Genomic DNA, 27,355 nt, shown 5'->3' with positions numbered 1-27,355 from the left:
CTATCAAATGGACTTCATTTTTATGGCCAGCCTGATTAAAAAACCTTGACACGGTCAGTACTTGTTTACCCTCATGGCTAACATATTTTGAATAATATATGCATTCAAATGCAAAAATCCCACATAATAAAAATCTGAATAATTCACTGTATCCAATAATTCAAAGTAGCTTGCAATCATTCACCAATTCAACATGCAGTAGATGCAGCAATGAAATGATGCACTATAACGAATTATAGAAAAACAGCACTGATTCTATGGACTTTTCCATAGATCCAATGCTATTTAAGCTCATTATAACAGACAGTACAAGTTCAAAGAATTTACTGGAAAATCATATTATAATTCATGTCCCAAAATTTTCAGTTTTGAATGTAGAGGCATATATTTTTAACTTAATCTACTAAGCATAACGGTAATATTTATTATCCGTGTGGGAATGGCAATACATGTGAAAGGAGTCACCATGCTTTAGAGGAAAGAGTAGCTCAGTGTAATGTTTTTAAACTAACTGGCAGATAAAAACCATCCAATCAAAATACAACAGTCTAGAGAAATGCTGTGGAAATTAGTCCATGCAATCTGTGTTTTATATTAAAACTTTAAAACTAGAATATAAAAGAAAAAGAATGAAACTAGATTTTTTTTTTCACTTTATGCAGCAGATTCATATTTAGTACTGTATTATTTCAATTAAAAAAATTCATGCAATGGCATAGAAAATGCTGACTGTTACAGTTTTATAATGCACACTGCCACTTGAATCCAATTTATTGATTTTTATTATAAAAATGAAAAAAACAAAACAAAAAAAAAACGAAACTTTGCCTATAAAACAAAATGTTTTCAAACCCCTTTAAGGTCTCCAAGTAAATAGTGGTGGTGGTTTTACATGGGGCTGTGAAATTCATCTCCCGACTAATTTCATAAGACATTCATAAAACATTCACGTGCATGGTGGGATTTTAACATATATACTCTCCAGCCTGGTGGTCGAAGAGTATATATGTTAATCTTTCTGGCGATGGCTAACAAAATATCCAATATCATAGTCCATGCGACAATCTCGCAAACTTATCATTGAAGAGATAAGTGTCTAACATGAGAAAACATGTTAGACACAGAAAATAACTTTAATGAAATTAGCACAAAGATTTCATGCTGAAACTAATGGTAGTACATCATCAGTGTGGAAGAAACAAGTAATTCAAAGAGAGAGAGAGAGAGAATAGAAGGCAAATTATTGGGTAACAAATACAATAATTTGTTACCCAATAATATTAAGGGCTGCATGATTGAAGGATTGTATCAAATATATAATAAATCATTTCTGATATTTACATGGGAGGAAATTTGGGTGGGGGAGATACAGAGAGAGAGAGACAACCATTCCAATTCGAACTAGGTTAGTGTAACAGAACTTCAAAACTTTCTTGAAGAGAAGTACACATTTGAAACTGTTTCTATGGAGAAGACAAGAATTGCTCCAAAGAATACTGTGTTTGATTTCAATCTGATGTTGTGCAAGATCAAACTTTTGAGGTTTAAGGTATTCAAGTGTAGCAATGGTGTTTGCCAATGCTTTTTTTCATGGAATGGCCTGTCTTCAATGTATGTTAGATTACATTCACAAGGAATATGATTAAAACACCAGCCAGAGACAAAGGTAAAAATTTGGCATTTGTAGTTTTTTCATTCAAAATATCATTTCTCTTCCTCTCAACTCCTAACATTTTATAAGTGTGAGAACCAACCAGCCTTGGGATACTGTTGCCACACACCCAGGTTTTGAGGTGGTACCCAGAACCTCTCTAAAAATTCTTGGTAATATACAGAAGAGGACAAACTGCTTAATAGGTCACTCTTCCTTCACAGACTCCATTCACTTTTCCATAGGTGGTCTGTTGCTATACTGTACCTTTTCTATTGGTACTTTCATGGACATTTTTCCTCTGAATTGGCTGCTACCATGCATCCACTATCTTCTAATCGTGTAAGAACTAGAGTATCCACTAGCCAAGACCTATACACTGTTTGAGGACAACCTCCAACACTTTAAGAAATATTAATAGCTACTTCTTTCTCCTTAATCACCTATACACATGGCACTGTAGTGTGTCCTGTGACCTTTCATGTGTGGAGTCCTCATAAAAAAAATATGCAACTAGTTACAAATTGTAAAATGACTTTAAAAAAAAATCTCGGAATCAGTTATGTGGTTCTTATACTAGAAATCTCATGCATTCAAAACCATACAACCTTGGTAAGTCTTCAAAACTAAATGAACAACTTAACGAATACTACTCAAAACCCTCTTCAATTCAAGAAGTTCAGCTATGGTTAATGTTGCACACTATAGCGCTAGTTGCAATGTTCAGTGATCACTGATGCCTGAATAGATAATCTAAATTTTATTATTTGTAGGGATCTGAACTGTTTTGGCTTTCTTAGTAATGCCAAATATGACAACAGAATATTTCTCTAATAGCACCACTTCTTTTTCACCAATGCTCAATAAAACTTACAGAATTACTGTGCATATCTTTTAGATTCAGCTGACTTACACCACCCATCTATCCCTGTTTTTCAATAAAAACAGGGAGGATTGTATAATCAGATGATACCACCCACAAGTACATGTTGTACTTTCATAAGGAATGTGAAGTTTCACCCAACAGAGAATATAACTTGGTAAGCAAGCCCATACACATTTTTCAGCTTTAAGATAGAATGTAACAAACAAAATTACAGCAATGCCATGTAATTATGATATTAAAATAGCTTCTATCCCAATGTAATGTACAAAGACTTCTAGATTCTTGCATCCAATGAAGCCTCCATATTCACTTATATATATTAAAATAAATAAATAAATAAAAATTAAAAAAAAACTGGAGTATAAAATTCAGTGCTCTTGTGGGATTTGCTATGTAGGCCAGGCAGGATATTCTGGAGAGATCCATATGTCTGAACATACAAAAAATGTTGAAAAGAAAAGAACACATACATTGGCCTTAGCCTTTCAAACAACCAACACGGGCTACCTAGTATTATAACAAAAATCAGAAATGCTGTACATTGATTGCAGCTGTTACATAAGAAAATTTAATGAAGCTTCAGAAATGCTCAACATCCCAACAGAATGTAACAAAAACCAAGGCTTAATGCTATACCAAGTTTAGCATTAAGTGCCTTTAAAAATCCGAGATCCGTGAACCTGAGATATGAAACACATCTTGCCACAAAAAAAGTGACAGTGAGAAATAGCTCTTGTTCTGTCACATGCATATTGTGTGATTCCATGGATTTTCAATGTACTAGACTGTTGAAGTTCATACATTTTTTAATGTGTAATCAATTATTCTTTCTAGCTTTTTGTAATTAATTAATACAAGGCCTTTGCTCAAGATAATGTAAGTCTGATAATTTATAAAACTGGTCTGGTTTTATCATTATTTTAATGAAATAAGCTCTTGTTATTAAAGATCTAGTCTCTATATTGGCAGTCCAATGAACAGCATTAATGGAGATGCACCATGAGAAACTGATAAGTGGACACTGACTCAGAATCCCCAGTCAGTTCTTTACATTCCATATATATGTGAAGGTCTCCTCTTAGTTATCTAGCTTTAATTCTTGAGCAACCATCTTTTTGATAGCAAATACTGGTAGGCAAATCTAATTTACTCCACCCATGCTTTTTTACCATTAAGATGAATTATAACATACATATACATCTGAATCTAGGTCTTAAAATCATACTTGTAAAAAGATACTTCACATGCAAACCTTATTTGATTACTCTTGGATAAAAGATTTAAAAAGATAATTTCTTAGCAAGTTTAATTTAAAACCATACTGTTTTATAGACAGTGTGCAAGAGATTTTCTAAATTCACTGGCAGCAATAATGAGGGTTCTATGTATTTGCAATATATGACCAAATCCATTAGCATCAAAAATTAGGTAATAGGATATCATAATATTTATTCTCAACACACAATAAACTAACCTGAACTAAATATTCAGTCAAAGCAAATAAACCATTCTCCAAATCATCACCTTGGAATTCTGGTAATTTGTAAGGGTAATCAAACTTGCTACGGCAGTATTCGGGCAAAAGACCATGAAAGAGTCCAATTACGTATGGTACATCTGAAAGGATGATAATTTATTATTTGTAAGAGGTACACAACTAACAGAAAAGATATGCATAAAGAAGACATTTGAATGAGCCTTGTTACAAGATTAAATATGCTTGTAACACAGATCATTTCATTTCAAATTATGACAAAAGCTACTAAATTCTCATTTCTTACTGAATATAAAGTATGGCTATTACCAACCGATGATTATCAATAATATATGCCCCAAATATTAAATAAATACCTCAATAAGTTTTATAAGTTTTATTTCTTATTTATGCTTACATAAAAAAGAAATAATATTCTGAAAGCCAAAGTAAATTATTTACAGCATCTCCATGGAGTCCAGAGACTATTGCAGGAGATTCAAATCAACCATTATACACACAAATCCTATCATACCTCTCCTTGAATCCATTCAACGTCAGGAAACTCACAACCAATTCTGGCAATCCATTCCACTCACTCCCACTCTCCATGCAAAAAATCTGGTACGCACACCCCTACTAACCACGCTTTTACACATTTATCAACTTTTTCAACTTTTATCCACAATTTATCTCTTGCTCATTTTAATGCCAAATTTGTTACAGCATTTATTCGGTATCCTGGAAACTTGCACCAGTTTTTTTTTTAGGAATACCACTTCCATGGATGGCTCCCAGTTCTCTCACTATTTGCCATATACTGAAAAATTTCACTTGCATCAATTTCATAAAATCCCTTAATATCTAAAATTTACTATCATGTCCCCTCTTTTCTGCTTATCAACTAAGCTTTGTAACCCACAAACCTTCAGCCTTCGTAGGGAATATTCCACAGGCCTATCACCATCTTGGTCACTCTTCTCTGAATCTTTTCAACCACCTCCTGGTCCCCAAGAAATCTTGGTAATCAAATCTGTGTGCAGTAGCCAAGGTATGGCTGAATCATAGCCTTATAATAACTTCCTTATCTTTACTTGTTAGCATGTTTTTCAACATCCAAGTAATTCGTTGAGCTATTTTACCAACTTTTGCAATATATACCCTCTGAACTTTAACTCTTTGTCCACCATTATCCCCATTTTCACTAAAAACTATGCCTATTAGCTGAAATATTTTACTTGTTCATTAGATTCTCCATTGAGAATGCAGTTGAAGTTTACCATGTTCTTGCTAATTTTCATAGTTTAGTTTTTCGTATTGCTCATTTTAATGCCAAATTTGTTACAGCATTTATTCAGTATCCTGGAAACTTGCACCAGATTTCTTTAGGAGTACATCATCATCTGCATAAAACAAAGAGCTAAGTTGGATATCTTGAATTTTGATATGCAATTTAATGCCACTTTCTTTCATAATGTGATCCATATATATGAAAGAAATAGAAGATGAATAAAAGAGAGACAATATGCACACGTCTTACACCTTATTTTATAGACAACTACCTTCAAGTGCACTTTCTTTAATTCTAACTGCTGCCTTATAACTTCAAAAGACAACTTAAAATATAAACAAATACAACTAATTTTGGTACAGTAGTAGTTTTGTTTGAAGGCTAAATTATAGTATGAAAAGAAACTGATTATATAGGCTAAAGGAAACCCCCCCCCAAAAAAAGTGAAATGTGGAAAGTGAAAGTTATGTGAAAGGTGTAGAGAGGACAAGGTGGCATCCATAGAAGTTAAGTTTGTGTCCGGTTAAGAAAGGGATGAGAGGTAGTGAGTGCATTCAATTTGAATGAGTTTAAGAGAAAGTATAACTAACAGCTGGTGTGGGTGATGTATGTCCTCTCTTGATGAGTCCTTGACTGTCTGGAGGTCTTGGGTAATAATAACAATATTTGAATATACAAATATTTGAAATATAACTAATTTTAAATATAAATATATTTATATTATATATAAATATAAATAACTTAAATACTACTCCATATAATGGTTCATTCACTCCATATAACTGGAGCATCAGGAAATGCTTTTCTTTTGGAATCTTGTTGTGCTTTTTCCAGATCTACAAAACTTAAATACACATACTTATTATATTCTCATGATTTCTCAACTACTGTAGGCAACTGACAAAGGAAAGGAGAAAGTTAGTCCATGATGAAGAATTAAAGTACAATAGAAAATGAATACCAGCCATAGAGAAATCTTTTTGAAAAAATCTGATGAAAAGAGGAAAGCAAATAATAATGGTAAATGTGTGCTGGATTTTTGTTCAGGACATGGACTATTCACTACTAACTACTACCATGTTCCAACAACGATGCACAAATTCACATGGAAAGAAGACAAAAGAAATAAATCTAATGTTATTGTTACTAGTGATATCTTCACACTGGTTCAAGACACAAGAGTATACAAAGCATTTGAAACATGAAGTGACCATTTAGTATTGATTACGATACAATTGAATATCATATTGAAAAGAAATGTGTAAAGTTTTTAAAAAGAATCAGTCTAGTTGGTTTTAGAGGTGAACACTGAAGAGTCAAATATACAGATATTACTCAAAAAACATGAAAGAGTTTGAAGATTATGCGACACCTCCAGGGAGTCCAAAGACTCATTGAGGGAGGACACCTGCTCAACAGCTCTGTCTCCACCAACTAAAACAAACCGCAACTACCATCATCATCTACACCAATGCCTTCTACTGCCAACCACCACGACAGACCACAAAGATCCATGCCGACGGCAGGATTCAACCCTGCAGCCTTTTTGTTGGAGTGCAGATATGCTAACTACGTGGACAACCAAGCCGGCGAATAAAACCTTAAAGACTTAGTACCAAAAACAAAACCTGAAGAATGATTGATTCAATCAGGAAAGCATGGCAAAGCTGTCTGCAAGGAAATGAATACAAGACAAGGAAATCAAAAAATTAGAACTCCATGGTAGACTCAAGAAGTTAGTTAAAGAGAGCACGTCCTTTGAGAGCATATAGAGAAAAACAACAAAGCAAAGCAATGTATAAAAGCAGTTAAACAAGTCATGGGAAGATTTGGATAAAAATATAAAAGACAAATTTCAGAAGGTGGCAAAATGTGATGGAGGCTAATGATATGAACATTAAAGATAATTATTCTAAATGTGATGTGATTCAAGAGATGTCATTCTAAAATTATTCATGATTAATTACTTTGTAAGATTTACTGAATGAAACAAGAAGCGACAGTGGTAGAAAATAGTCAAGAGCAATGCAAGCAGGAATATATACAGCAGCGAATAAATTAATCCAAACGCTCACATTTTAAAGAAAATTTTAACTTTGCAAGAAAATAATTCCTAAAATTAAACTCTAACTTTACCTAATAGTTTATATCTGCTCCTAATAAGTTCGTTAATTTGCTTAGGGATGGATTCTACCAATGTAGAACAAATTTTTCTTATTTCTGCATCTCGAAACCATATTTTTATAATGGATTTTATTAAGTTATTCTTTGTATCGCAATTTAATTTTCCAAGTCGCAAATTTTTTTTATTGGGTTAATTTCAGGAGAGTTATCTGGCCACTGAAGAAAATGGATGTTGTGATTTTTGAGGAACTCTCACTTTTTTTTTTTTTTTTTGAAGTGTAGCATGGAGTGAGATCCTGTTGGAAGAGGAGTTTTTTTCTTTCTGGGACCACTCATTTCTCCAATATTTTTATGTATTGATCACTTTTCATCATACAGTCAACAGGCACAAGTGATTCTGGACCATCATGTGTAAAACAACTCCAAAACATCTTTTAGCTGCGTGTTTAGGAGCTTGTTGAAGGTGGGCAGGAGAAGCTTTTTCAGCCACTGATTTGGTACTTGCTCTGCATGGACAAAGAAATGGCATGCATCAGAGAATTATGACCCTCTTCCACTTCTCGACCATCTAATCTTTGTACACTTTTGCCCGCTGGAGCCTCTTTTTCTGCATAGCCTTCATCATACAGTTGTTTCTTTTTTGGTCTGTGGGCAGACCTTTCTCCAACAATCTTTGATGGACTGTCATGTCAGAAACATTAATCCCAGCTGCCAAGTCTCTATTTAATTCTACAGCAGACAATCTTGGATTCATTTCGCTTTTCCTAACTAGTAAACAATCCTGCGTAAGTGTAGTTTTCCTTTTTTTTGTCCACATTTCCTTTTCTGTCAGGAGAAAATGTATCATTCTCCCTAAACCTCTTTAAAATCGCATTAACAATACCCAAACCAACACCATGCTCATTGGCTTTTATTAAGGTTTTTATTTAGCAACAATGCAGTGGCTACCTCCCTGGGCAGTCGGCACTTGGCTTCAACAGTTCCTCTGTTGATTTTGTGTTTGAAAAATGTTATTTGTGTATTTATCGTTAATTATTTCTTGATATTTTGTGAAACATGGACCCTACACGCCCAATTAAAAAACCTAGTGAAGAATCACAGAAAAAGAGGCTAGCAATTGATCTTGAAACGAAGTTGCAAGTTATAAAGCAACATGAAGCTGGTAAGCCAGTCAGTGTGATTGCACATGACTTCAAATGGTCTCATTCTACAGTGATGGCCATTTTGAAAATTAAGGATAAAATCGTAGCGCCTGTGAAAAGATCTGCTTCCATTAAATCAACGATAGTGACAAAACAACGACAAGGTCCTATCAGTGATTGGAAAAGCTATTTCAATCATACACAGAGGATCTGAACCAAAAGTGCATTCCCCTTAGCACTATGACCATAACTGCTAAGGCACTAAGTCTCATCAACATGTTGAAGGAGAAAGCATGGCCCAATTATGACTATGAATTCAACACTTCTTCTGGTTGGTTCAAGAGATTCAAGCAGCGTTTTGCACTGCATAATGTGAAAATATATGGTGAATCCGCAAGTTCCAATGAGAAGGCTGCCAAGGAGTTTGTGGAGAAATTGGATAAAATTAATATGGATGAGACCTTCTTGTTTCAGAAAAAAAATGTCCCAGCTCCACAAAAAGCTAAAATCTGTGCCTGATTTCAAAGCTCTTAAAGACCGTATTATGATTCTGTTGGGGGGGGGGGGGGGGGGGGGATAATGGGGCTGGATGTAAACTGAAACCATTTGTGATCTGGCACAGCGAGAATCTACGAGCCTTCAAACACATTAGGAAGCATACTCTTCCAGTTCATTAGTGGAGATATAAGAAGTTGGATGACTCAAAAATTGTTTGCGGATGCTTTAATCAACTGTTATGTGAGTGAAATGGAAAGCTATTGTATGAAAGAAAATGTAGAATTTAAAATTCTATTAATTCTAGATAATGCTTAAGGGCATCCATCTTATATCAGTGATCTTCACCAAGTTCAAGGTCATGTGGTTTATTATCCTAATAAGATTTATTATCTATGGAGAACTTTTTCACAAGCCATTTCTGCTAATGAAGGAAATGACCAGACTCTCATGCAAATCTGGAAAGCATTCAATATTTATCATGCTATTAAAAGTATTGCTGTAGTTTGGGACAAAGTGATCTCTCAATGTATCAGTGGCATATGGAAAAAGACATTAAAAAGGTTAGTGCACGATTTTGGAAGTTTTGAAAAAAATGAAGACCTTTATAAATTGAGTGAAGAAATAGTGCACCTAGCAAACAACCTGAATCGTGAAGTGAATGATGACGACATAATTCAACTCATAGGAAGTGCCCCTGAAGAGTTGACCAATGAAGAATTGGTAGAATTGGAGGAACAACATGTTGCAGAAGAGGAAGAACGAGAAAAAGAAGAGGAAAAACAGAAACAAGTAGTTAAATAATGCACAGTGAAGGGCCTTGCAGAAATGTTCTCTGCAGTTAGCAATGTTCTCAAAATGGCTGAAGACGGACCCAAATGTTGAACGCTACTTATTAGTAGAAAGGAAAGTACATGATATGTTTGCTTGCTATAAACACATTTATGATGAAAAGAAAAGGTATAAGCAAAGCACATCGATATTTTCATCAAAAAAACAAAAGTTACACCGCAGCCTGGTCCTTCACATCTTCACATAGGGAAAGTAATGAAGATGTGATTGTGGAGGAAGATTTGGGTAATTATTCTCCTGTTTTATAGTGGCAGTAATGCACAGTACAGTTTTATAATAAGGTTAAAAAATTAAAATGACAGTATACTTATTACTGTTAAGTCCCTAACCCCTATAACTCTGTTGATTTAATGTATCGACTTATGTCCGAACCAACTTACATCCTTCCTAATGGAATGGAACCCCGACGTAAGTCGAGGGGCTGTATTGTGAACTGAAACAAAAATCAAACCAAAAACTTTATGAAAATTTGGCTTGTTTGAATTAATTTGTTCACTACTGTATCGTTATGAGGTAGAAAAAGTTATCAAAACCTGAAATGTTGAAAGTCAGCTGCAGAAGATGATATTCAATCAGTAATTTTCAAATGTTATTATTATACGAGATATCTCCATGGAGTCAGAAGACTGAGTACAGAAGACCCATGATAACCTCTCTATACACAACTTCCAAGGGTGACATCTAGCTCTCTCGGTTCATCATCTTTGGATCAATCTTATAGAATCCTTTTAGTAACTAATAAGTTTCTATTATGTCTTCTCTTTTCTACCTATCAACAAAACTTCACAACTCACACATTTAAAACTATCCTCATACAGAGCATTCCATAGACCTGTAACCAGTTTGGTCATTCATTTCTGAATCCTCTCCACCAGCTCCTAATCCCAAATAAACCTAGGTGACTAAATCTGTGCACAGGAATAAAGATGTGGCTAAATCATAGCCTTATAAAGAAGGATAATAACTTTCCTATCATCACTTGTTAGGTGTTTTTAAGCATCCAAGCAATCTGTTGAGCAAAATCACTATGCTCATCAATTTCCTTCAACCCAGTACCAACAATGTAATACACAGTTTGTAATCTTTTTATCCCAAAGTTGCATAATCTTGCATTTTGTAGTATTAAATTCACAACCATTAACTTTTGTGAATAATGCCAATTTATTTAAATCATCCTGGAGGATATCTACAACACCTTTATCAACTATTGCTCTCCTTAGTTGTGCATCAACAAACGACTGAATAATCTGGGGATTAAACGCTTTTTAGCATAATCTGGGGATTACCTTTAACTCATTCCCTATATCATTAATATACAAATTAAACAGTAGCGGTCCTAGTACAAAGCCTTGAGGCACTCCACTGGTCACCCTCATTTTCCATGATTCCACTCCATCACATACTAGCTCTCTGGTGTCTATCAAACCCCCCCCCCCCATCCATGCCAGTTGCATCACATCCATTCAACATCTGCTCCAACTTATGTAACAGTTTTCCATGTGGTATTCTGTCAAATGCCTTTGCAAAGTTTAGGACCCACCTTTTTATAAAGCCATACTAGCTACCTCTCCTCACATAGAGTATCATATTCCTATCCACCCATTCCTGGATTTTACCTTTACCAACTTTTCCAATACTTTAACTATCATTCCTGAAATACTAACTGGTCTGTAATTTGCTACTTCTCTTTTAGAGCCACCTTTATAAAATGGAACTATCTTATTCTCTTTCTACTACCTTAGAACTTGCGAGAGCTGAGACTTAGATTACACAACTTTGTCACTGCCAAATCTGTTGCACATTCTCATAGCACACGGACCAACATGCCATCCATCTCAAACATGGACGTATAAAAGTTTTATAGTGGCCACACTGTGTAATTCAGATATCCTGGAAACAGGAATTCAATTTCAGATGATTAAAGTCCTTTATGTTATAACATAGTACCCATCTATAAAAAAAAAGGGGATATAAAATGAATGTGAGAACTACAAAAGAATTTCCATACTGAGTGTTCAAACTAAGCTTTATGCAAGCAGAAGAGGCTAAGAGAAATTATGGAAGCGGACACATGGAGAAGAACATGCTGGTTCAGGTCAAATAAAAGTTTTCAAGATAAGATTTCCAATTTAAGACAAACAGCTAGGAAATCATGAGAATATAATATGGATCTACATTTAAGTTTTCTGGATCCAGAAAAAGCATATCACAACATATCAAGAAAAAAGCTGTTGAAAACACTACAATTATATGGTGTAAATAGGATATTATATTGAGCAATACATAGTCTATATTAGAGTTTTAAGACAGTAGCCAAAACTGAATGAGGTAAAGGAAGATGGCTTGATGTTATATCAAGCATGAGACAAGGGTGCACATTATCTCCAGTATTATTCATTGCCTATATTGATTACATTATGAAGAAAAGTGGCATTAGGCATAATATGAATATTGAAGATATTCAACTCAGCTCTCTTTATGCAGGTGTTATACAGGTGACTCTCACAACAGCAAACTTCTGTGAGGACCAAAGGTATGGCTTGTTATTTTGCATATTTTGCTAGAGTGAAATTCTTTTAGCATATCATGTACCTGTAAGACTTTGGACATGACTTTCCAATAATTAGCTATAGCGAGCAGGTTTGTTATAGTGGTATAGCTAAAGTGAGAACTGACCATACTCTTAAATAAATTCAGCATGTCTGCAGGATTCTCTAACTAAATTGAATAACTGCTGTAATAATTTGTATGAAAATCAGAAATAAAAGACAGAGAATATTACAGTATGCAATTAACATTAATATGGTAGATAGTCAAATGAATCAGTTCATATGGAATAAGAGAAATTAATCAAAACCACAGTATTAATATACAAGACTGTTCAAACTCATTTTAACTTATGGATCTGAAATGTCAGTCAGAAATAAAGCAGCTGATCAAATACCAGAGACTATAGATAACTGTTTTAAGAAAGATTAAAGGAGTGAATAGATGGCATCAGTGGCAGAATCATATTAAAAATTAAGAAACTTATGAAGGAAAGTTAATAGTGATGTAAAATTTTCATGTAGTACTCAGAACATTGAACATATCAGGAATGTGATGATAATCTTTCATGATTTAAGACATAGTAAAAATTTCCAACAGTGTCCAACTTATGGTATAAATTTTCAATAAAACAATTCAAATAAGTGGTATAGGTGTGTTAAAGCAAATACTGAGCTCCCCAATTTCTGATGCTTTCTATTTAAAGAAACAGTTCAAGTTTGCTAAATTATTTCAGTTTTATATTCATCACAAACAAGGAACAACTTTTAAACAATTTTAAATATGTACATTAATTCTAAAATTTCTAATCAGAATTAAACTTACCCGTGTTAAGCTTTATAAATATATCCATTGCATCTTTAAAATTTTTGATGGAAAATAAATGAAATGCGTAAAGATTTTCAATATGTTCAATATATTTCTGCTTTCCATCTTCAATCATATTCTATTTAAAGAAATTCATGATATTAAAATACTTTATGTAAGCTATAATTAAAGAAAAATCATTAATATTTACCAAACAGAAATCAATAAAAAAAACTAAAACTCAGCAAAAAAACAATGATTATGGAAGAAAAAAAAAAGCAGTAACAATGGCAATACCAAATCTCAAATGAAAAATCTACAGAACAATTAAAATATTTCACCTCTTTAGGCAAAAGTTTCAGTGAAGACTGGAAATTAAATATGGAAATAAAAGAGATAAGCAAAGCTGGTACAGTGGAGAGTCAACTTTTATTTATTTATATTCATGTGGGGTTCCTCCCGTTCCTCGACCACCCCCTTAGGACTGGTTGAGCTCTAATGAAGGATTACGAATGTATTTTTGACCGTAGCCTATGTGCTAACGGGGCTGGTTTGCCTGCTTGCAGGATGAAAAAACCCAAGAAAAACTTGGAGGGGGGGTCCTGCTGTCCATGTCTGGCTAACTTGGCTATGGCTAAGAAAGATCCTTAAGCTCCTCACGTCGTCAACGGGAAGCAAACCTAGGCCACTCCTTCCCCTGGCACATGGTTGCAAAGAGCATAGCCACTAGGCTATGCACTTTGCAATGATCTCATCTGCGAGCAGATGAGAGTCAACTGAATAAATTTGTATGGTATATGTCAGAAATCAGTAGAGTACAAGACAGTGTTAAAACCAATTTTATTTATGGAGAGCTTGGACAGAAATAAAACAGCTGATCAAAGACAGATAATGAAATGAAATTAAGGGAAAACAAAGAAATCTGACACTGTTAGCATTCATGAATGTGTGAGAAGAAATAATCTCAAGTAGTATGGTCACTTAAACAAAATGGGAAGGAAAGGTTAGAAAAACAAGTGTTTATAGGATAACATTTAAAAAAATGATATATGATATCTGATAAAAGGGAATTTACTGGCTATTCACAATGCTGAAGTAGGAAAAAGAAAAAAAAATTGAACAAATTTATTCCAACATTTTGCCCAAGAGTAACTGAAACTTCAAGGAAAAAGATAACATGAAAGAAAAGTAATAAGAAACAGAACACACAGCAAGTATTCAATTATTTTGACTATATACCTTTGGTAGTTAAAGGTGGCTGGTTTCTTTGTTGATTTAAACAGAATCAACTTACATTCTCCCAGATGCTTGTGCATTGTCAACAACCATACCTATTTAGGTTAAGAGTATTCTGCAAAGCATAAGCAGATTCCTAGAATAACCTGTCACTTCTGAATCAGTTTTTTCTCAAGTAATTGTTGTTCTCCATTTAATTTCAAGTAGGATATTAAGTACATGGCCGGCTAATCTATTTTGTCCATATTTGTTCAAAACTACATAATTCCAGTGTTCTCCTTTTAGCTGTGGATCTGCCAGATTGTCCATAATACATCATCATCATCATCAAATTCCTGTCATATACCCTCAAGGGGTGTACAGGACATGATAGTACTACTTAAAAAATTTACATCATTACTAACTTCCTATCTACAATTTTCCTCCAAATCAGTCTGTTACTTGTCAAGACTCCAACATTATCGGATCTTATATTTCTACCGTCTAAGGCACTTTGTACCGTATCAATCCACCTATATCTTGATCTTCCTCTGGATCGTTTTCCTGCCAACCTGGTAGCACTTGTTTTGCTAATCTTTCCTCGCCCATTCTGTTTAAGTGACCATACTATCTGAGATTAGCTCTGTTAATGCATTCCTGGATGCTGACAAAGTTCTTTCCTAATATCCTAATATCCACGAATACGTTAGCTCTGCTAACGTATTCGTGGATGCTGACAATGTCAAGTTCTTTCCTAATATCCTCGTTTTTAATATGATATTGCCATTGATGCCATCTGTTAATGCCTCTAATCTTTCTCAGGACTCTCATATCTGTGGTCTCTAGTCTTTGGTCAAGTGTTTTACTTCTAACCCAGCTCTCAGATCCATAAGTTAAAATTGGTTTAAACACTGTCTTGTACAGATAATTTAATGTTTTGGCTAATTTCTCTCTTATTCCATATAAATTTATTCAATTGACTTCCTACTATACCAGCTTCGTTGATTCTGTTGTCTATTTCCATATTTAATTTACCATCTTCACTAAAAATCGTTCCTAAGTAGCTGAAATGTTTTACTTGTTCCACAGGTTTTCCATTCACAACACAGTTGACAGTTTATTTTTCACTTGGTTAGAATATAATAAATTTAGTTTAATCCTTTATCCAAGTGTGAGCAAACAAATTTTGCACCTGAAAGTATCTACAGGACTGGGGTAAGGTAGTGCAACACCAGGACGACTCCTTGCAAAGGTGGAGCAAGCTACAAACACTCCTATCTCAGTATCTCTCATAATGCAAAACACATCTCCTTGCAGATATGTCTAATGTTATGCATTAAGGGAAGGGCCACTACCCTGACTAGTTTCGACCTTAATTGAGGTCTCTTCCGTGGGAGCCAGGCCCAAGTTGAGATACCAGCCAGAAGCATTAGCAAAGTCAGCTCTACCTATAGGAGTTGCCAAATGGTGTGCCACCTTTTTAATAAATTACTCTGCATTTAGAGAAAGATGTTGAAAGTTTATTTTTCACTTGGTTAGAAAGGTGGCACACCATTTGGCAACTCCTATAGGTAGAGATGGTAGAGATGACCTTCCTAACGCTTCTGGCTGGTATCTCAACTTGGGCCTGGCTCCCGCTGAAGAGACCTCAATAAAAGTCGAAACTAGTCTGGGTAGTGGCCCTTCCCTTAATGCATAATATATCCGCAAAGAGATGTGTTTTGCATTATGAGAGATACTGAGATAGGAGTGTTAATAGCTTGCTCCACCTTTGCAAGGAGTCGTCCTGGTGTTGCACTACCTTACCCCACTCCTGAAGATACTTTCAGGCATAAACTTTGTTTGCTCACACTTGGATAAAGGATTAAACTAAATTTATTAAACACAGTTGAAAATTTCAATATGGTATGAAGGTCAGCAATAAAAAGACAAAGACAATGAAAATAGGCAGAATCATTGAAAATGTCAGCTGTGTTGTGAATGGAGAACCTGTGGAACAAGTAAAAACATTTCAGCTACTTAGGCACGATTTTTAGTGAAGATGGTAAATTAAATATAGAAATAGACAACAGAATCAACAAAGCTGGTATTGTGGGAAGTCAATTGAATAAATTCATATGGAATAAGAGAGAAATTAGTCAGAACACTAAATTAGCTGTATACAAGACAGTGTTCAAACCAGTTTTAACTTATCGATCTGAGAGCTGGGTCAGAAGTAAAACACTTGACCAAAGACTAGAGACCACAGATATGAGAGTCCTGAGAAAGATTATAGGCGTGAACAGATGGCATCAATGGCAATATCATATTAAAAACGAGGATATTAGGAAAGAACTTGACATTGTCAGCATCCACGAATACGTTAGCAGAGCTAATCTCAGGTGGTTGGTCACTTAAATAGAATGGGAGAGGAAAGATTAGCAAAACAAGTGTTCTTTGCCAGGTTGGCAGGAAAACGACCCAGAGGAAGACCAAGATATAGGTGGATTGATACGGCACAAAGTGCCTTAGACGATAGAAATATAAGATCTGATAATGTTGGAGTCTTGACAAGTAACAGACTGATTTGGAGGAAAATTGTAGATAGGAAGTTAGTAATGATGTAATTTTTTTCATGTGGTACTATCACATCCTGTACACCCCCTTGAATGTACATGGCAGGAATTTGATGATGATGACAATTTCAATGCTTCTACCTATTTTCACTGTCTTTGTCTTGTTATTGCTGACCTTCATACCATATCTATTACAACAGTTATAACATTCAGTGAGGGAATCTTGCAGACTTGTAGTGGATTGATTTAGAAGTATAATATCGTCTTAAAGCAAAGAGCTGACATTAACATCTCCAATTTTGATATCAGGTTTAATACCACTTTCCTTCATAATGTGATTCATATAGATAATGAATAACAGAGAGGATAATGTACATCCTTGTCTCACACTAGATTTAACATTAAACCATCTTCCTGTACTTCCTTCAATTCTAACTGCTGACTTACAACTCAAATAAAGACTAAGTATTGCTTGATATAATGCCCCATTGGCACCATATAACTGTAACGTATTGAATAGCTTCTCTCTTGGCACCTTGTCGTATGCCTTTTCCAGATCGACAAAACTTAAATACAGACTTTGTTATATTGCTACATAATTTCTCAACTATTGAATAACAGAGAGGATAATGTACATCCTTGTCTCACACTAGATTTAACATTAAACCATCTTCCTGTACTTCCTTCAATTCTAACTGCTGACTTACAACTCAAATAAAGACTAAGTATTGCTTGATATAATGCCCCATTGGCACCATATAACTGTAACGTATTGAATAGCTTCTCTCTTGGCACCTTGTCGTATGCCTTTTCCAGATCGACAAAACTTAAATACAGACTTTGTTATATTGCTACATAATTTCTCAACTATTTGTTGTAAAGTGAAGATCTGATCCTGACAGCCTCTATTTGGCCTGAATCCAACTTGTTTTTCACCAAGCTTTTCTTCTACAATTCTTCTCAACCGTTTCTCAAGTATATAGTATAAATCTTACCAGTAACACTCAGTAAGGAAATATCTCTGTAATTCTCACATTCAGTTTTATTTCCCTTTTTATATACGGGTACTATTAGAGCTCTACTACAATCATCGGAAATTATTCCCTCTGTCCAGGCCTTCTGAACTATGCAGTGCAGCCACTGTAATACTTTTATACCACCATACTTCAGCATTTCTGGTTGAATATCATCTACTCCTGCTACCTTTTCACATTTCAAGCCTTTGATGGCTTTTTCTACTTCAAGTATGGATATGTATTCCTGACTGTCTGGTCAGTGTTTTTACCACTGTACTATCACTGCTTGTTTCATTTAGTAATTTTTCAAAGTAATTACTCCATACTTCAAGGATATCTTTTTCTCCCGTTTTCATGTCACCTTTATCATCTCTAACTCCTTTTACAGCACTCTGTCCTCCATTTCTAGGCTTCTTCAACAACCTCCAGAATATTTTGCCACCCCTTCTTGATATTTATTTTCTATGTTCTTGCCAAAGTCCTCCCATGACTTTTGTTTAGCTAGTTTTACACAGTGTTTAACTTTCTTACATTTGTCTCTGTATTCTCTAAGAGCACAAGCTAACTTATTTGCCAGGAACTTTTGATATGCTTTCTTCTTTTCCTTCACTGCCTGTTTAACTTCCTGTGTCTACCATGGAGTTCTAATTTAGTTATCCTTGCAGACAACCTGACCACATGCCTTTCTGCCTGAATCAATCATGGTTTTCTTCAAGGCTTGCCACTGAATCTCCAAGGTTTGGTTCCTGTTCTCAAACTCTTTCATTTTTTCTTCAATAATCTTTGTGTATATTAGTCTACACTTCACATCTGAGAGCTGCTCAACTTTTATTCACTTTAAAACTTTCTTACATGTTAATGTTTTCAATATGAAATTCAATTTTATCCTGTTCAAGACTAAATAGTGATCACTTCCAATCTCAAATCCTCTGTACACTCTGGTGTCCTGCACCAGGGAGAAAACATCACTATCAACAATAACATAGTCAATAAGACTTTTCTTATTCCTTGCCTCTTCTCTCCATATGAATTTGTGCACATTTTTATGTTGGAACATGGTGTTAGTAATAACCAGTCCATGTCCCAAGTAGAAATCCAACAGGTATTTGCCATTATTATTAGCTTTACTCTTTTTTCAAATTTTCCCCAAATATTTTTGTATGTCTGACAATCATTTCCTACTCTGCTATTTAGATCCCCAACCAGAACCAACTTTTGCATTTTCATTGTGTCAGTTGCTTTCTCTAAAGCATCAAAAAATTCCTCCACTCCTACCTTAGTAGAACCTTCTGTGGCACCATAGGCACAAATAAGTCTCGTTGTCCAGTTCTCCATTCTGATATTTGCTCACATCACTCTACTTGAGACTACCTGCCATTCAAGAAGATCATCCTCGTATTTAGTGTTGATTACTATGGCTTCTTCTTCTTTTCCTTGATTGTCATTGCCTGAATATAACATTTTGTATTTATTGCTCAGAAAGATCTCACCAGCTTTTGTCTTTTTTTGTTTCAGTCCCTCCCTATTATTTTGATCTGGTACATATCTAATTTCTCAGTTAGCTCCATGTCTTTGCCATTCAGGCTTCTTATGTTGATAGTACCGATCTTTAATTCTGGTTATATTGAGTTGGGGTGTGTTTTCAGATTTGTTCCAGTAGCTGACTTTTCGCCCTGGTTTCCTGGGAAAACAATAGGGGCCTTGTTTAACCGGGCAATGCCCCAGCCGGCATGAAATTTTGTCATGTTGTACCATCATTTTGTATTTTGGTTTAAGCCAATAAGAATACCATTTGGTAGGCTAAATCCCAAATTGCCAGCCCAATCTCATTCGTTCAGTATCCAGGTAGATACCCAACAGGGTGCACCATGAGAAAGTGATGATTGGACATTAGGTCAGAATTTTTGTCAGTTCTCCACATTCCTTTAAAGGATATGTGGAGGTCTCCTCTCAGTTATACAGCTTTGACCCTTAAGCACCCCTGTTCCTAATACATCTATGTTAATTCCTATGTACATCATGGTGATCTTTATCTGTTTTACTGTATATTTTCTTAGAAAAATTCACATCTGCTGTTAATGATGATTTTCTTGTTTTTATTGTACATAGGTGTATTTCATAACATTCGATATGGCAATATTAAGTAGTGCAATAAAATGGCACCAAAAAAGGAATAAGAATAGAGCAGCAACAATATGTATGTATAGTGAGATTGAGAACAAGAAGGCTTGCTCCAATGAAGAAAAACATCAGGATATAAGATGAACTTATAATATAAGATGCCAGATAATAGCAAACATGTCATGAACATAGCACAACCAGAAGGAGGGTTTTAGCAGGGAGGTGTTTAGTGCTCAATCTTCAAAAGTTTCCATAAAAAATTTGCAAGTGCCATGTGAACTCTAATGTCTGTGCAGTTAGCCAAGTGGTTATGCACTCTGCAACCGTATGCCTGGGAAAGGAGTGTCCCATGCTCGATTCTCGTCGGTGATGTGAGGAGCTTAAGGATCTTTCTCAGACATAGCCAAGTTAGTCAGTCTTGGGCATGGACTGCAGGGTTTTTTCTCCTGCAAAGCAGGAAAACCAGTCTTAAGAACACAACACTTCACAGACAATTACACATGGTTGAGCATGAGTTAAATAACCCCACCTTGTAGTGAGTTATTATCATCATCATCATACGTATCAAGGATTTAGGCCTAGTATGGCCTGTTCCGGCCTTAGAAGTCATCGTTGAATCATTTAAGAGGACGTCCTGGTTTTCTTTTTCCTAATGGCTTGTACTTTAAGGCTTGTTTTGGTAATCTTTCTGTTTTCATTCTTTGAACGTATTCCATCCATCTATGTTTATATTTTTTAATTTTTTCAATTACTGGTTCTTGGTTTAATTCTTTCATAATATCTTCGTTTCTTTTGTGATCAAATAGGGTATACTTTGCAGTTTTTCTCATAAACTTCATTTCTGCTGTTGTTAATCTTTGTTTGTCTTTTTGTTTTATTGTCCAGATTTCGCTTCCATACATTAAGACCGGTAGGGCTAATGTATTGTATACTTTTAGCCTGGTTTGTTTTTGAACTAGGTTTGGTTTAAATATAGAGTTAATTACTTCCTGTTATTTTTAAATATTTTGCAATTTTTATGTTTATATCTTTTTCATTTTCATAAGTGATCATACATCCTAGGTAGTTAAATGAATTCACCTGTTCTAAGATCTTGTTATCTAATACTATTTTAGTTCTTGCTGGATCTTGTCCTTTAAAGGCCATAGTTTTTGATTTTTCCATTAATATTATCATACCATAATCTTTGGATATCTCATTTAGATTTAAAATAGCTTTCTGTAAGTTATCTTCAGAATTTGTAATTATTATTTGGTCGTCTGCAAAGAGGAGAGTGTTTAAGTTAACTGTAGGTGAAAGTTTAATTCCTTGATGTAAATTTTTACTTCATTTTATTATTATTTCATTTAAGTAGATATTAAAAAGAGTTGCTGAGAGGGGACATCCCTGTCGGACCCCTTGGTTTATCTCTCTTGTATATGATAGCTCATGATTTAATCTTATTTGTATTTGATTATTTTCATATATACTTGTGACTTTTAGGATATTATTTGGTATTTGTCTTTCTTTTAATATGTTAAATAATATGTTTCTTTTAACTTTGTCAAATGCTTTTTCAAAGTCAATAAATGCAATATGTGTTTCTAAATTATATTCTCTTCTTTTCTCTATTATTAATTTTAGGCAGAAGGCTGGGTCTATACATGATCGTCCTTTTCTAAATCCATTTTGCACCTCTAGAATAAAGTTTTCGGAATATTTCATTAGTTTGTTATTTAAGATTCTGCTGTATATTTTGTAACATGAATTTAGTATACTGATACCTCTATAGTTTTTAGGGTCATCTCTATTACCTTTCTTAAAGATAGGAATCACAATTGCTTTTTTCCATTCTATTGGGGGGATACCAGTTGAGTAAATTTTATTTAAAAATAATAAGAGTCTTCCTTTGAATCTTGTTCCTGCGTATTTATATAGTTCTGAACCTAGCTTATCTTCTCCAGGTGATTTTCCGTTTCTTGTTTCTTTCAGGCCGATTTCTAATTCTTCTTCAGTTATTTCCTTTTCATTTTCGTTAATTGTTTGCCAGTTGTCTTTTTTAAAATATTTGTCTGTCCACAGTTCTGTGTAGTAATTTAGAAATTCTTCTAATTTCAATTCAGTGTTTAATTTTATGTTTTCTTTGGTATCTGCATTTAGGTGTTTCAAAATCTTATATACAGTGGGTCTTATTTTATATAAATCATGTTCTAAATTATTAAGACTATTAAGAACACAACACTTCACAGACAATTACACATGGTTGAGCATGAGTTAAATAACCCCACCTTGTAGTGAGTTATGAAACCCAAAAATGGGAGGCCAAGGCCCTACATGGGAAGCTATAGTGCCAAAGAAGAAGAAGATGTGAACTCTAATATTATGGACACTCAGGCAAATCTGCAGCTATCGTCATCGAATTCTTGATATGTACCCTCAGCAGGTGTACAGGATATTATGATAGTACACCATCGCTAACTTCCAATCAACAAATTTCCTCCAAATTAATCTATTATCTGTCAAAACTCCAACATTATCAGATCTTAAATTTGTCTTTTAAGGCACTTTACTATATCAATCCATCCACATCTTAGTTTTACTCTGGGTCTTTTTCCTGGCAAAGAAGACTTGTTTTGTTAACCTTTCCTCTTACATTCTGTTTAAGTGATCATACCACCTGAGGTTAGCTCTACTAACAATGGCAAGGTCATTCCTAATATCCTCATTTTTAATGTGATAGTGCCATCGAAGTCATCTGTTCACTCCACTAATCTTTCTCAGAACTCTCATGTCAGAGGTCTCCAGTCTTTTATCAAGTATTTAATTTCTAACCCAGCTCTCAGATCCATAAGTTAAAATTGGTTTGAACACTGTCTTGTATACAGCTAGTACCTCTTTAATTCTCACATTCAGTTTTATTTCTATTTTCATAGATGGGCCCTAAGAGCACTACTTTAATCATCTGGCATATGACCCACTAACCAGGTCTTCTTCTTCTGAATTATGGAGTGCAGCCACTGTAAAACTTTTATACCTCCATACTTGAACATTTCTGGTCAAATTTCATCTACTCCAACTGCCTATCCATATTTTAGGTTTTCGATGGCTTTTTCTACTTTAACTTCAAGTATGGATATGTATTCCTGGAAGTTTTCTACCACTATGCTGACACTGTTTGTTTCATTTGGCAATTTTTCAAAGCAATTACTTCAGTCATCTAGAATATCTTTATCTTCAGTTTTCATGTTGCCTTTATCATCTCTGATTCCTTTTACAGTACTCTTTTCTTCATTTCCTGAGTCCACCATAGAGTTATAATTTTTCTATTCTTACAGATAACCTCACCATATGCCTATCTAGCTGAATCAATCAATGTTTCCTTGAGGGTTTGCCAATGAATCTTGAAGATTTGGTTCTTGTTTTCAAACTCTAATTTTTTTCCCTGAATGATGGATATGTATTTGAATGTACAGTTCATCTCTGAAAGCTGTTCAACTGTGATTCACTTTAAAACTTTCTTGCATGCTCTTCTCTTCTTTTCAATAAGAAATTCAATTTTATCCTGCTGAACCTCTGCTACTAATGGCTCAATTAAGTAAGTCTGAGCATGGTTAGTAGTTGGAAGGGGACCAGTCATTCGATACTGTTGGCACACTCTCCCTCGATGAGTCTTTGTACTCCCTGGAGGTGTCAAATAATAATAATAATAATAATAATAAAACTAAATAGTGATAATTTCCATTTCCTATTTTAAATGTTCTATATACTCTCATATCATGAACCAATGGGAAACCTATGAGAACCAATGTGACTATAACACAGTCACAATGAGAGTTTTCTTATTTCTTGCTTGAGTCTTCTCTTCATGAATTTGTGCACATTTTTATGTCAGAACATTGTGTTAGTAATATGTAGTTCATGTACTGAAGAGAAATCCAGCAGATACTTACCATTATTATTAGCAATGTGCTTTTCTCCAAATTTTCTCACAACATTTCTATATGTCTGGTAATAGCCAAGTTAGCTAGTCTTGGGCATGGACAGCATGATTTTTCCCCCAGTTTATCTGGGGTTTTTCATTCCACAAGCAGGTACCAATCTTGAATGTCGTTGATATCGAGTTGGGATGTGTTCTGGGATTTGTTTCAGTAACTGATTTTGCACTGTTCATGTGGTTCCCTGACGAAAACAATGGGGCCTTGTTTAACCAGACAAAGCATCAGCTAGCATGAAATTTTATCTTGTTGTACCATCATCGTACATTGTGGTTTAAGCCAAAAAGAATACAATTTGGTTGGCTAAATCCAAAACTGCCAGTCAATCCTTGTTCATTCAGTATCCAGGTAGATATCTAACAGGGTGCACCACGAGAAGGTGAGGATTGGTCATTAGCCAGAAGACCTGATTGGTTCTCCGCATTACTTAAAAGGCTATGTGGAGGTCCCCTCCCAGTTATGCAGCTTTAACCCTTAAGCACCCCTTAAGATATGCAGTTAAAAGGAGATAATTATGGTCACTTGATGTACTATGTCCTTGTTCCCATTACTTGTTCTTTCTTTCATGTTATCCTTTCATTGACAATGTCTCAGTTACTGTTAGTGAAATACTTTGTCAAACCAACTTGTACAAAGTGAATTAACAGAACATGCAGTCAGACAGAGAATTATTACTTTAAAAAGACTGGTTCAAAAGAGACAGATTATTCTGGAAATCTGCTTATGCTTTCAGAATATTCATAACCTAAATAAGTAGAGGCGCAATAAACATCCAAATACCTGGAAGAATGCAATTCTGCACTTAAATCAACAAAGGTCACCTCAAACTGTGCCAGAATACACTCAAAATAGCTGAATGCTCGCTGGATGTTTTGTGTTCTTATTCAAATTACTTTGTTTTCCATGTTATTTTTTTCCATGAGAATGCCTCAGTTACTCTTTGGCAAAATACTGAAATAAAATTATTCTTTTTTTTTTTTTTTTGTTTGTTTGTTTTGTTTTTGCTTCTGTGTAGCGAATAATTACTAAATTGGTTTGTATCATCTAATGAAATAAGTTTTGAAAAAGACCCAGGGAAGATCAAGATGTAAGCAGAATGATGGGTTTAGAAGTGCCTTCGAAGACCAAAATAAAAAAATTGACAATATTGGAGTCCTGACAGTTAACAGACTAATTTGGATAAAAACTGTCAAAAGGAAGTTGGTAATAATGCAAATTCTTCATGTAATACAATCATAGTATCCTGTACATCCCCTGAGGTTACATATCAGTAATTTCATTATGATAATAATGAAATTATGATGATGGATTTGCCCAAGGTTTTTATATAGAATTCCATGGAAATTTATCTTTTTACAGCAAGCAAGTGATTAGTTTAGATTGAAAGTACTGGTTAAATCCATCATAATCATAAGTAAAGGTTTGAACATTTTAAAATATATATGCAAGATCAAAACAATCAGATGGAAACATAACATAAAAAATATAAAAATTCAAAAGTGGGGGGTAGGGACAAATAAGCCCATATCCTATAATTGATGCTATTAAATTGATCTCCATTAACTGCAAAAAAATGAAATATAATACAGAGTAAAAGGTGGCTTCATAAATGCAAATTAAGAACACAGGCAAATCTCAAGTTACAAAAATAATGCAATAAATTTGCAAACCAATAGGATCAAGTATATTTTTTCCTTTCTTTCTTAAGGAGTATACTATATTTTGTACTATGGATGAGCTAAGGATTTTTTTCCATTTTTATCAATTTACATATATATATTGTATTTTCAATTTATTTTCCAGAAACCCAGCTCTAGAGACCATATGGGGAACTTTTTTAAGCCACTTTAATCATCCAATAAGGGAAGTGGTCTCACACCAGATGAAATTCATCTTCCACCTAAAGACAAAAACAAAGATCCATGCCCATGGTGGGATTCGAATCTGCAGCCTGTTGGCTGGAAAGTGGGTATGCTAACTACTCAGCCAGGCCAGCAAGGAGATTAATTAATCAAATACAATGGTTTTTTTTTTTTTTTTGGCTCCTTCATCAAAATAAAGTACATAATAATTCTACAAAACAACTGTTAGTACATGACTAGTATTTTTTTTTTTTTGTTAATTATATATTTTTATAATAAGAATAAGTTTATTGCAATCTAACAGACATGCTTAGGCATTGACAGTTATTCATGACTTATTATTATTAACAACCAAATGAACTATTTCATAAAAAGATGTTTTATTAACTGCCTATATTTCACTGAATTTCAAATCAGCATCATCGGAGCACAACAAAGCATGTACACACAACATTGAGTAAGTGAAATGATACGATTGTAACAGACAAAAGATCTCAAGTCCTATATTGGCACTATCTATTAAAAAAAAAAAAAAAAAAAAAAAAAAAAAAAAAAAAAAAAAAAAGCTATGTGAGAGTTGCTCTTAAGATAACAGTCATGCAAATTTTTGGCAAATTAATGACCATATTTGTTCAGGTTAGGGGAATTCTTCATAGCCATGGCTGACTTAAAAAATAATCTGACCTGTAATGACTTTAGCACATTTAGCATTAGCACATCTGTAATGACTTCTAAATAGCACTTCTAAATGGAACCACATTCAAACCTCATATTAAATTAGTAACTCTGATCTGCTCACCTAAGGATAAACTTCACCTCCCTAGCACACCCTGGAGTGTATGAAGTTCTCTGTGACTTGGCTTACTATGGGCAGAAAGGAAGATCAGTTAACATCTGCCTGGAAGAACATAAAAAATACATTTGCTACAGTATTATGGCAAGTCAATACTGGCAGACCATGCTTTGGACACCCCTTCACATAGGGTTGGATGGAAGAAAACTAATGTGCTACTTAGAAGTTATTACAGATCCGAAAGATTATTTTTTGAATCAGCCATGGCTATGAACAATTCTCCTAACCTGAACAAATATGGTTGCATTAATTTGTCAAAAATTTGGGAGACTTATCTTAAGAGCAACTCCCACATAGAATTTGATATATTCATAATATACAGGACAGATATTTTGAATTTTATGAATGCATTTTACACAGTAATGGAAAAATGGAAAATGGTTAAGCAATATCTTGAATTAAGTGTGATGCTGTGGGAAACAGGCAACTAACCTGTTAGAAAGATAATTTACTGAAATACATGAATCAAGAAACTATAGTTTTAATGGTA

The 27,355-nt window shown here is 34.4% G+C and overlaps 1 protein-coding gene across 2 annotated transcripts in view; it reads right to left on the bottom strand.

The window, feature by feature from the left end:
* The window catches only part of Vps39 (vacuolar protein sorting 39), a 296,426-nt gene that overhangs the window by 131,128 nt on the left and 137,943 nt on the right, over positions 1-27,355 (bottom strand). For both annotated transcript variants that reach the window (XM_090410885.1, XM_090410886.1), the window contains exons 12-13: positions 13,288-13,408; positions 4,012-4,154 (exon numbers count right to left, since the gene is read on the bottom strand). In XM_090410885.1, the coding sequence (XP_090267011.1) occupies positions 4,012-4,154; positions 13,288-13,408 (264 nt within the window). The remainder of the gene's footprint in view (positions 1-4,011; positions 4,155-13,287; positions 13,409-27,355) is intronic.

This window comes from Typopeltis vanoorti, chromosome 21 (assembly GCF_054136105.1).
Source record: "Typopeltis vanoorti isolate ZY-2024b chromosome 21, IOZ_Tvanoo_1.0, whole genome shotgun sequence".
Lineage (NCBI taxonomy): Eukaryota > Metazoa > Arthropoda > Arachnida > Uropygi > Thelyphonidae > Typopeltis > Typopeltis vanoorti.
This window is presented reverse-complemented; position numbering and strand designations above follow the sequence as displayed.